We start from the raw sequence: 12,544 nt of genomic DNA on the forward strand, positions 1-12,544 counted from the left end.
TCTAAAGTGTTGATTTAATAGAGAAACAAAATGGTGAAAAACAGAGATGCAAGGGAATATACAGGGAATATATACATGCTGGATTGAGAAAAAATAATGTAATCTGTAATAAACAGCAAAAATCTACAATTAATGTACTTTTCACTGAATTTATATTTCTAAATGCGTGGACAGAACTAAAACAATCTTTGGATGGAAATTCTTGTTCAGTGTATATATTTATCGATATATATTTTTTCATATATACATTGAAAGTCATTCTATAAAAAAAATGTATTCAGCTAGCTGAATAATAAAGAATGTAATGTCATGCTGCATAAGATTCCAGACATGTATTTTACCTACATTAATATAGAAATATCATTAGTGCAGACAAGATAGGTAGCAAGATTAATATAAGTAAAATAGCAATGAATAAATTCATTTAAAACTGTTCTTGCATTTGATTTAGTTTACTGGTTATTTCATGGCAGAAAACATTTTAACAAGTGAAATTGACAAAGAACATGCTAAAGTAAAAACTGCAGTGGAGCAATTCCGGACTTTGACAATATAGAACCTTAAACTATACATTTGACTTAAGGTGTGAATTTACTTTTAAAAACAGATATAACTTTGAAATGTGTAAATAACAATTATTGATAATTGAAGTGATAATAAGTCTAATCGTTCATTACCTTTTCATTAAAGGTTGTAATTTGATCTAGAAATAAAGGGGAAATGAACATTCTTCCCACAGCCTAATTAGAATGCAATTCATTTCCAGTTGGCGCCAATTAGCAGACATCAATGAGAAATATGCCACAAAATATGCATTTTTAGATAATCCAGAATTGTCTATGACACTAAAATAAACCACCAACTTTTTTCTTATTATGAACATTTCCTACCAATTGCCAACAACCAATTAAAACGGTGGGTTATTTGCTCAACAGTTCAATGGGTAATTATCAACGGTATGTGAAGTAGAGCGCGGTCATTTCGTTTGGATCTGTACATACTGCACAGATCGAAAAGAGCTCTACTGTTCATCATGGAGTAATACAAACCTCAAATGACGAACTATGAATGCTGGTTAATGGATCATACATTAACAAGATAACGTTTTCAAGGAAACCAATGGGAGGCCCTATGAAAGAATGATAGACTTACTAATATAGTATCTCTCTATCTATCTTTCCTACGTCAATTTCAATTCTGTAATCCACCTTGCAATTTTTTTTTTTATATCAAACTCCAAGTTAAGTATGTTTAAAAAGTATACGTATGAAACAAATGATATCCAAACAGCAGACCTATTATGCATCATCCTTTCAAATTGGTGAAATAGAGCTGTGGCTGTACTGACCTGGCCTGCTGTAGTCATTGGTCTCCTGGTGGGCCATCTCCTTGACTCGGCCTGAGAACAGCAGCCGGGCGGGGTCATGGTCGTAGGCCTGCAGCGTCTCGCTAGAGCTGTAGGACTTCTGGGTTGGCACACGGCAGGCCCCTTCTTGGTCTGTCGATGATGCGGTGTAACGCCGTTCCCGATCCCTCTCCCTTTCACGGTCTCTCTCTCGGTCTCTCTGGCTCTTGGAGAGTGAGCAGAAAGGCTGCTGCTCCTTCACCTGTTCCATGCTGCCTGCATACTGTGTCCTTCTCTCCTGAGACGCTCGCTTTGGGATATTCCACTCCGGTTTACGCCGTTGGTAAGTCTGTCCCTCTGTCTATCCGTCTGTATTTCTGTCTGTCTGTCCACTTAGCCCCATTCGGCTCTACCTGGAAAACAGAGAGGGGAGAGGGGAGAAGCTCAGATAACACTAATCCCCCCACTTAATCTTCAAAAGCTCCCACTCACACCCACCACCTCTCAAACCCCACCCGTAAGCCCACTCACACCCACCACCTCTCAAACCCCACCCGTGAACCCAATCACACCACCACCATCTCTCAAACCCCACCCGTAAGCCCACTCACACCACCACCATATCTCAAACCCCACCCGTAAGCCCACTCACACCCACCATCTCTCAAACCCCACCCAAAAGCCCACTCACACCCACCACCTCTCAAACCCCACCCGTAAGCCCACTCACACCCACCAGCTCTCATCCCCACCCGTAAGCCCACTCACACCCAACACCTCTCAAACCCCACGCATAAGCCCACTCACACCCACCACCTCTCAAACCCCACTCGTAAGCCCATTCCATCCACCACCTCTCAAACCCCAAACGTAAGCCCACTCACACCCACCACCTCTCAAACCCAATGCGTAAGCACACTCACACCCACTACCTCTCAAACCCCACCCGTAAACCCACTCCACCCACCACCTCTCAAACCCCACCCGTAAGCACACTCACACCCACCACCTCTCAAACCCCACTCGTAAGCCCACTCACACCCACCACCTCTCAAACCCCACCCGTAAGCCCACTCACACCCACCACCTCTCAAACCCCACCCGTAAGCCCACTCACGCCCACCATCTCTCAAACCCCACCCGTAAGCCCACTCACACCCACCACCTCTCAAACCCCACCTGTAAGCCCACTCACACCCACCATCTCTCAAACCCCACCCATAAGCCCACTCACACCCACCACCTCTAAAACCCAATGCATAAGCACACTCACACCCACTACCTCTCAAACCCCACCCGTAAACCCACTCCACCCACCACCTCTCAAACCCCACCCGTAAGCCCATTCACACCCACCACCTCTCAAACCCCACCCGTGAACCCAATCACACCACCACCATCTCTCAAACCCCACCCGTAAGCCCACTCACACCACCACCATATCTCAAACCCCACCCGTAAGCTAAATTCCTTTTGTCCACAACTTGGACGCGTGTTTGTGTATGAGGTCGACAGGTCATTTAGATACTTTAATTATCCATTACTATTAAGCGTAGAGTGTGAAAAGGGGGGATTTTCACTGGTGAGGATTTCATTTCTGTCTTGACTCAGCTGGAAGCCCAAAGACAGGTGTATCAGTCACTTCCACATTTCCCTGTACTGAAACTGAAACTTTGGATCCAAGAGAAAGGAAAAAGTATTTTCTAGACCTCAAAGTGTTTATTGAGAATTTTGCCAAGAAGTCCTTTCACTAGGTGACAGGTTGTTCTTTCTTTCTATGCAGAGATTAAATCTTAAAAGACACTTTCAAACGTAGAGACAAGAGTGGAGATGTTAACCCACATTTACAAAGATTACTGTGCAGTGGCCAAGAACGGACCTACCCACAAACCTCCCTGATTGTGATCCGTTCTGATTTATAGACCTGTAAAGATACACAGGGGCTGATAGCCGTTATTGCTAAGAGCCTTGTCTGTCGAGCCGCCGACAACCCAACAGGGGGAATAAGATTAGTGTCCTAATCAGCTATAAGTCCCCGTGGGTGTGTTATGGGGAAATGTCGTGGCGGGCCGGATTCTCACAAAGCAAGGTGAACGACCGGGCACGTCTTTAATGTGAACACATACTGCCTTCCTCAGGAGGTTCCAAAGTTACTAACGCCAACATTTTTCAGAGTTCATCAAAATGTCCTCTATGTACTGAAGGTAGTTCCTGTACATGGGGATGCTTTGAGGACACTAGGGAGATACTCATAGAAGCTGTCTGGTGTAGTGGGCTGGGCTATGAACTCAAGGAAGTTCTATCTAAGGATTAGGCCACTTCGTTGCTTGGATACCAAAACCACAAATAGGCCTACATAATGTCCACGTAGTGCCTTACCGCAATACACCAACAATTATCCCCACGTCTCCCCATTTGGATTGAGAACTGTCCTACATACTGTTAGGATGCTACCCCTCTGGTCTGTATGTGTCACCTTTGATAATATGGTTGATTGAGACAGCCAGTCACCAATGACCTCAAGAAGGAAAAGCCGACACTGCAGTATTATAGTGGCACAGTGGGAACGTTGACAAGGCAGTGAGGCAGGGGGAAGTGACATTCCATGATCTATGTAGCGTAGCACAATACTACACAGGTCTATGATTCCCCAGCCAGTTCCTCCTAAACCTGCTTCTTCTGTTAAATACAGCCTCAATGTTCTTCTAAACATTAACCATACACCATATATATAATATAGTGTCAAGCAATGTCTTGAAGTCAATTTGGTAACATAGTTTTCGAGAATATAAGCTTTTATGATCTAGGCTCGATTCTCTTGTTTGGACACAAAATCAGGGATTGTGTGTTAAATTTTTTTGCTTCACACTCGCGATTCACATGAGAGGACCAAAGGAGAAGCCACCACAGACGTGGCTCAGAGCCAATACAGCCAAATAAATTAGTTTCAACCGAAGTGACCCACATTCCTGACGTAAGCACAAACAGCATTTCGCAAAGAGAGAGTAGAGTAGCCACTGGAGACTTCCCTGCTGAAACGGCAAATCTTCCCGAAGCCCTCTTTGTTCAAGTAATTACATTTCCGAAGGCCTGTTCTAAATATTAACTCAGACCCCCTGACCCAGGGTTTCCGTAAGGAAAATGAGGCGCCGGACAATGTGACCGGGAAGAGTTTAATTTAACGGCCATTTGAGAAATTATGGGACCCATATGCATTGGGTGTGTAACCCATTAGGGAGTCCACCCACAGTGCTCAGAATGACAGAATTCACATTTAAATTATGGTAATTCATCTTAACAGAACATGCAATTCCTGTAATGAAGCAGACAATAAAATGTCATTTACAAACATTTGCAATTTGCGGGAAAACACCATTCTAAACAGCACATCTGATGCGAGCGGTTCCACATGTGACAGAGATAAAAATGTCTGTTAGAAACTTAGAAAGAGGGGAAATCTAAAGATGCAGCAACTAGGATAGGTTTCTAATATGATTAGGATTGCGCCTTTGGCTTCTAGACAACGAAAGAAAGTTGATTTGAAAACCAATAGAAGAGGAGAAAGATGCTAGTTTCAAATGCATATGAGGAAGTCTTTATAAAATAATTGCCTCTGCATTTCTATGGTTCCTAGGCTACTTGAAACACGGAAAGACATGCCTCACGATATGAAGTAAACGTTCAGGTTTCAAAAAATTAAGTATATGTCTTGAAAATGCATACTGCCTCCAGCTCACATTGGGTGGCATGGTGATAGACTGCCTACCGTTGACTATGCACTTGAATGTCAAATGGGAGGCGCCCTTCAATTGCCAGTTGAGAAATAAAAATAGTAGCTCTTTTTAATCTTGCATTTAGAATGGTAGTGCAATGACTGGTCTTATCAAATCACACGTTTCACTCCGGCAGCAGCGAGCTGAGGAGCTGCAGGAGAAATCCAGCTCAAAATAGGCTCTGTATGCTGTGCGCATGTGATAGTTGTGTTTGATGAATAAGATACATGATGAGTAATTCAAATACACACGCCCCAATTTAATTACACTAAAGCAAATTAACCTGTAGACCTATAAGCGTGATGGTCAAATGTATTTCCTTCGACTGATATTTCCATCAATAAATAAAAAGCATTATTTTGTAATAAGATCGTTTTTTTCTCCCGATCAACTATTACATTTATTGGCTTCAAAAAAAAAGATAGGGTCCAAAAGCCAGCAATTACCGCCTGACCCTGACTCTGTAGTCTGTAAATAAAGCCAATAAAAACACATGGTTATCGTTTCCATCGTGTCCCCCTCTTCCAGATGTTCCACTTGCCACCACGATGCCAAGCTAGCTGCCCGTCCCATCCTTTCCCCTCTGTGGCCTCGCCCTTTCCTATTTGTTTTTGCAGGGACCGTACGGTCCTTCGCCAAGGGAGTCGTGAAAGTGGTGATGGAGGGTGGTGGGGATCAGGCCGGCTCACTTTAACACAGCCAGCACCTCCAACAATAGCCGGCTCTGACAGCTTTGCATAATTCATCTTGTCGAGTCTCTATCCTCTCCTCTCTCCTTTCTCTTCCCTCTCTCTAACTCTCTGGAATGGGGTGAGGAGTAACAAGGGCACTCTTCCATCAGCTGCTGCTTGTTCCCTCCTGACACCAGTGATTTTGGAGACACAGAAGTGTTTGTCTGTTGAAAGCAGATTCCCTGGCTCTGCCTGTGTTCTAGTCTGGATGCCATCAGATTCCCTGGCTCTGCCTGGGTTCTAGTCTGGATGCCATCAGATTCCTTGGCTCTGCCTGTGTTCTAGTCTGGATGCCATCAGATTCCCTGGCTCTGCCTGGGTTCTAGTCTGGATGCCATCAGATTCCCTGGCTCTGCCTATGTTCTAGTCTGGATGCCATCAGATTCCCTGGCTCTGCCTGGGTTCCAGTCTGGATGCCATCAGATTCCCTGGCTCTGCCTGTGTTCTAGTCTTGATGCCATCAGATTCCCTGGCACTGCCTGGTTTCTAGTCTGGATGCCATCAGATTCCCTGGCTCTGCCTGGGTTCTAGTCTGGATGCCATCAGATTCCCTGGCTCTGCCTGTGTTCTAGTCTGGATGCCATCAGATTCCCTGGCTCTGCCTGGATTCTAGTCTGGATGCCATCAGATTCCCTGGCTCTGCCTGTGTTCTAGTCTTGATGCCATCAGATTCCCTGGCTCTTCCTGTGTTCTAGTCTGGATGCAATCAGATTCCCTGGCTCTGCCTGTGTTCTAGTCTGGATGCCATCAGATTCCCTGGCTCTGCCTGTGTTCTAGTCTGGATCCCATCAGAACCAGATTTCTGTTCAATCTGTCTAAAGCTTTACAATAGGGACCATGCTAATGCAAGACGTACAACTTTGAGACCTGTGGTGTATTTTATTGAGTTAGCTGTAGGTGTGTGTGTGTGTGTGTGTGTGTGTGTGTGTGTGTGTGTGTGTGTGTGTGTGTGTGTGTGTGTGTGTGTGTGTGTGTGTGTGTGTGTGTGTGTGTGTGTGTGTGTGTGTGTGTGTGTGTGTGTGTGTGTGTGTGTGTGTGTGTGTGTGTGTGTGTGTGTGTGTGTGTGTGTGTGTGTGTGTGTGTGTGTGTCCTTTCACAGAGGCTGTGAGTTTTATCATTAAATACCTGCAGGTGTCTTTGCAGAAACCTTGATGTTTTTTACAATCATGGATAGGATGAGAAATCCAGAAACTCAGGCATCAGTGGACACCAATGCTGAAGTATGTCAACTTCTTACATTAGCATAGACCTCACCTTAAAGCTGAGATATGCGCAAGGTGAAACAGAGCCACTGGGCGTACCAATACAGTTGTTATAGTTTTGTCTTTGAAAAGGAGCGTAGAAAAATGTAGTACATACTCCGCTGTTCTATCACGTGTACTGTTGTGCAATGATGTCAGAGGGAGTATAACAGTGTTAAGATTCCAACTTTAACCAGAACTAACAGATGTATTTCTCTGAAATATACAGTGATTCACTTGAGGTGGGCTTGACACAGAGGTGAAATGCATCTCTTCATGTGAGACAGGGCACCAAATAATAAACAGCAACGAGATATCTACAAATCCAACCAATCAGCTTTAACCACAACGACACTCAAATTAAAAATGTTCATTGAGTCTTAATACAAACAAAAATCTGCTGACGCAAGCAAAGTTGCAGACTATGAGGCAATCATTATCGCTCTTTGAATGTAAAAAACAAATATAAAAATGTTGCCTAAGATCACATAGAAAGAGAAATATCTGAAGTTGTAATAGTATGTTTTTCCATGCCCTATTGAACGTCTGTTTATCTATTTCCAGGCAACCTCTATACATACCCTATACTGTTATCAGACTCACACCTCCCCTTATACACTACCGTTCAAAGTTTGGGGTCACTTAGAAATGTCCTTTATTTTGAAAGAAAAGCACTTCTTTGTCCATTCAAATAACATCAAATTGATCAGAAATACAGTGTAGACATTGTTAATGTTGTAAATGACTATTGTAGCTGGAAACGGCTGATTTTTATGGAATATTTACATAGGCATACAGAGGCCCATTATCAGCAACCATCACTCCTGTGTTCCAATGACACGTTGTGTTAGCTAATCCAAGTGTATCATTTTAAAAGGCTAATTGATCATTAGAAATTCATTTTGCAATTATGTTAGCACAGCTGAAAACTGTAGTGCTGATTAAAGAAGCAATAAAACTGGCCTTCTTTAGACTAGTTGAGTATCTGGAGCATCAGCATTTGTGGGTTCGATTACAGGCTCAAAATGGCCAGAGACAAATAACTTTCTTCAAAAACTTGTCAGTCTATTCTTGTTCTGAGAAATGAAGGCTACTCCATGCGAGAAATTGCCAAGAAACTGAAGATCTCATACAACGCTGTCTACTACTCCCTTCACAGAACAGCACAAACTGTCTCTAACCAGAATAGAAAGAGGAGTTGGAGTCCCCGGTGCACAACTGAGCAAGAGGACAAGTACATTAGAGTGTCAAGTTTGAGAAACAGGCTCCTCACAAGTCCTCAACTGGCAACTTCATTAAATAGTACCCGCAAAACACCAGTCTCAACGTCAACAGCGAAGAGGCAACTCCGAGATGCTGGCCTTCTAGGCAGAGTTCCTCTGTCCAGTGTCTGTGTTCTTTTGCCCATCTTAATATTTTCTTTCTATTGGCCAGTCTGAGATATGGCTTTTCTTTGCAATTCTGCCCAGAAGGCCAGTTTAAAGGCCAGTTTTATTGCTTCTTTAATCAGCACTACAGTTTTCAGCTGTGCTAACATAATTGCAAAAAAACATAATTTATTCTAATGATAAATTAGACTTTTAAAATTATAAACTTGGATTAGCCATTGGAACACAGGAGTGATGGTTGTTGATAATGGGTCTCTGTACACCTATGTAGATATTCCTTAAAAAATCTGCTGTTTCCAGCTACAATAGTCATTTACAACATGAACAATGTCTACACTGTATTTCTGATCAATTTGACGTTATTTAATGGACAAAAAATTGCTTTCTAAGTGACCCCAAACTTTTGAATGGTAGTATATGTATGCACACAATCATATCCCCTGCCTTAATTCAATGTTCCATTAGCCACTGCCTTAATTCAATGTTCCATTAGCCACTGCCTTAATTCAATTTCCATTAGCCACTGCCTTAATTCAATTTCCATTAGCCACTGCCTTAATTCAATGTTCCATTAGCCACTGCCTTAATTCAATGTTCCATTAGCCACTGCCTTAATTTTATGTTCCATTAGCCACTGCCTTAATTCAATGTTCCATTAGCTACTGCCTAAATTCAATGTTCCATTAGCTACTGCCTAAATTCAATGTTCCATTAGCTACTGCCTTAATTCAATGTTCCATTAGCCACTGCCTTACTTCAATGTTCCATTAGCCACTGCCTTAATTCAATGTTCCATTAGCCACTGCCTTACTTCAATGTTCCATTAGCCACTGCCTTAATTCAATTTCCCATTAGCCACTACCTTAATTCAATGTTCCATTAGCCACTGCCTTAATTCAATGTTCCATTAACCACTGCCTTAATTCAATGTTCCATTAGCCACTGGCCTAATTCAATGTTCCATTCCTTTTCTAAATAATAAACATCAGTACAGAGATATAAGTTGTTTTATTGTATACAGGAGGTGCTGAATATTATTATTATTATTATATTTTTTTTAATTACCCCTTTTTTGTGGTATCCAATTGGTAGTAGTTACAGTCTTGTCTCATTGCGTCAACTTACGTACGGACTCGGGAGAGGCGAAGGTCGAGAGCCATGCGTCCTCCGAAACACAACCCAACCTAGCCGCACTGCTTCTTGACACAATGCCCATCCAACCCGGAAGCCAACCGCACCAATGTGTCGGAGGAAACACCGTACACCTGGCGACCTAGTCAGTGTGCACTGCACCCGGCCCGCCACAGGAGTCGCTAGTGCGCGATGAGACAAGGATATCCCTGCCGGCCAAACCCTCCTTAACCCGGACGACGCTTGGCCAATTGTGCGCCGCCCCATGGACCTCCCGGTCGCGGCCGGCTGCGACAGAGCCCGGGCTCGAACCCAGAATCTCTGGTGGCACAGCTAGCACTGCGATGCAGTGCCTTAGATCACTGCACCACCCGGGAGGCTGGTGCTGAATATTATTCATCTAAATTAACTTCATGGAACTGTGATGGAATGGCTGCTTGGCCAAGGTTGTGAATATTCACCACATTTAAATGAATTAGGCCTGATTACCTGCGTGAGTTGACTGCATCGTCTGAAAATATAACATCAACAGAATTGTAACAATTTACAGTCAAATAGCACAATGATCAGTATGCCCTTAGAGAAATAAATTACATTTGGGCAGTGGTGGAGTTGTAATGAGGTTGCAAGGCAATCGCAGGCACTGATGTAAACTGACAATGACTGGTTGAATGAAAACTGAAAGACTGGTTCACTGCTATTTCAAAATATGGCATGATGAACATAACATTTTTCAAACACATTTTCTAATAACTGAAAGAAAATGGGACTGAAGCCTCAAATGAAACTGGTGAGGAAATGAAAATCGAGTGTCACACTTCAATTACTGATTGACCAAACATTTCTCAAACATTCCTAAATGCTAAATTGCATATATCCTTATTTATGTCTCGGTAGTAAATTCTACTTGAATTGTTCCTAAAGTACTTGTTTGTTGGCAATGGCATATGAGGTGGCATAAATGTTGAAGCTTCAACATAGACATAATATGTATGGATTAAAGCAAAATTGAAACCGAATGCTGTGTGCATTCAAGCCATGTTATTGTTTAAACATTAAAATGCTGAATGTTACTCAAAAGTGCTGAGTCTGAATGTAGACAAAAATGCATATTTTCTTTTTACAAGCAAGGATAAACCCTTCCATTTTTCCTGAGATATATTTTAATCATACAATGTGAGCTGGCAATGCATTAAACTGGTTACAGGAAGGCATTGTGATTACTGAAAGAGTCTGACTCCATCTTAACAACCTCAGTAAGACAGTCTAAACAATCAGGGAAAGCTAATTGTGATAGGATTCTGTTTGTGCAAACAATGAAGCCTACTACTGCATAGTCAAAAAAATGGAGCCATCTGTGAATTGTTACATGCACGACAAAATTAGGACAACATGATAGTATGCAGTTTATGCACTTAACAGAATAATATACTGAGTATATTACCACTTAAAGATGTGCATTAATCAAACAACAGAACAAATTAACTGGGGGGTTTTATTCTACAGGTGTCAGCATTATGGGGAAGAATATATAGGTCATGATAACACACTATCAGAATACAGAAAGACCGCAGCCCTTATTAAAGAACCATCCATCTGAAATTCCACTGACGTTGCGCTGGCTGTTTCTTCATTTCTGGGGGTGAAAAAGCCCAAATTGTTGAATACAAGTGATGGCGTGCTGGATGTCAATGACCATTGACCTGTATATCATTACACCGACACTATTTTTCCCCCACGAACTACTCAATATCTAGATTTTTTATATTTCCCGTCTTCGCCACCATTGAGAATGGGGGAGAAGTGTTGCTGAGTAGGGTCCCTCAGGAACTAGCAGCTGGCCCTGGTCTATCATGGCTCTTCATCAGCCTGCCAGACCAGGGGCTTTTGGCATTACCCAGGTCACCTCAACTGAATTATTGAGGTCGTCAAGTGGCTCCATCGACGAGCAGAGCTGACATCCAACATCCCACTGGGCTGTCTGAGGGACACAAAAGAGCCTGACCTGAAGCACTTGGCAGCTCCTTTTCAGAGGAAGCTTGCGAGGGCCAATATTGCATTGTATGGCAAACACTTTCCAGACCTTAGAAAGAGAGGGTTCAAAAGCAACATTTAGGGTGATCAAAGAGATCGTTCTGAGATTTTCAAGCTTTGTACTCTAATTCCACACTCTAGAGTGGGTTGTTTCTTCACACATTTTTTTATTGAAATCCTGTAGCATTAAACGACACATGGATATCACGAGAACTAAAGCATCTTTCCAAGTTCTCACTGTGTTCAAACTGTATTTTCGGTGCGTACTGCGTGATGATACAGTGTGATCGAAGGCCGTCATTTATGGATAGGAGGATATCTGTGACAAAGAAGGGTTCGAGTTACACAGGCAACAAGATGAGACTTTGGGTAGATCAATGTTACCGCAGACCAGTCTCCCTACTAAGTGTTGATCAAAAGATACCTGAGGTTCTTTGTTACGATGCCAGCCCCGCTCCTGATCAATCTTATTACTACGGTCCTCTTGCTAAAAGCTGACATATGCTTGCAAGTCAGGAATATGAATGTAAATCTGTTGGTTCCAGAGACAGGCTCCAGTGAGTCGGGTATGGCCCCTGGCGCCTGGTCAGCAGGATGCCACCATGTGGCTAATCGCAGGTGGCTTTCGGCCCAGAAATAAAAGGCAAAAACAAACCAAAGCTGCAATGCACGCAGCTTAGTTTATCAAGCACTTAAGGAACCGCGTATTGGAGAACAATTTATTTTCTCTCATGATAAAACAATAGCTGGTACTTTGTCTAAAACATTTCCAGTCTGAGTTTGAACCTGTGTCGTCTGTGTGCCTTAATAGTGTGTTTTCCAGCTGAGCTAAAGCCTAGGCAAGTCTTCAGGTCTCAGAAAAGGTTAGTCATCACACAAGCTATCTGACGTCACTTGAAAA

General features: G+C 42.8%; 1 protein-coding gene across 3 annotated transcripts in view; it reads right to left on the reverse strand.

Moving 5' to 3' along the window:
- The window catches only part of si:dkey-237h12.3 (teneurin-3), a 194,683-nt gene that overhangs the window by 175,218 nt on the left and 6,921 nt on the right, over positions 1 to 12,544 (reverse strand). For all 3 annotated transcript variants that reach the window (XM_055927384.1, XM_055927382.1, XM_055927381.1), the window contains exon 2: positions 1,349 to 1,758. In XM_055927384.1, the coding sequence (XP_055783359.1) occupies positions 1,349 to 1,616 (268 nt within the window). In that variant the 5' untranslated portion in view covers positions 1,617 to 1,758. The remainder of the gene's footprint in view (positions 1 to 1,348; positions 1,759 to 12,544) is intronic.

This window comes from Salvelinus fontinalis, chromosome 6 (genome assembly GCF_029448725.1).
Source record: "Salvelinus fontinalis isolate EN_2023a chromosome 6, ASM2944872v1, whole genome shotgun sequence".
In the NCBI taxonomy this organism is placed as follows: Eukaryota; Metazoa; Chordata; class Actinopteri; order Salmoniformes; family Salmonidae; genus Salvelinus; species Salvelinus fontinalis.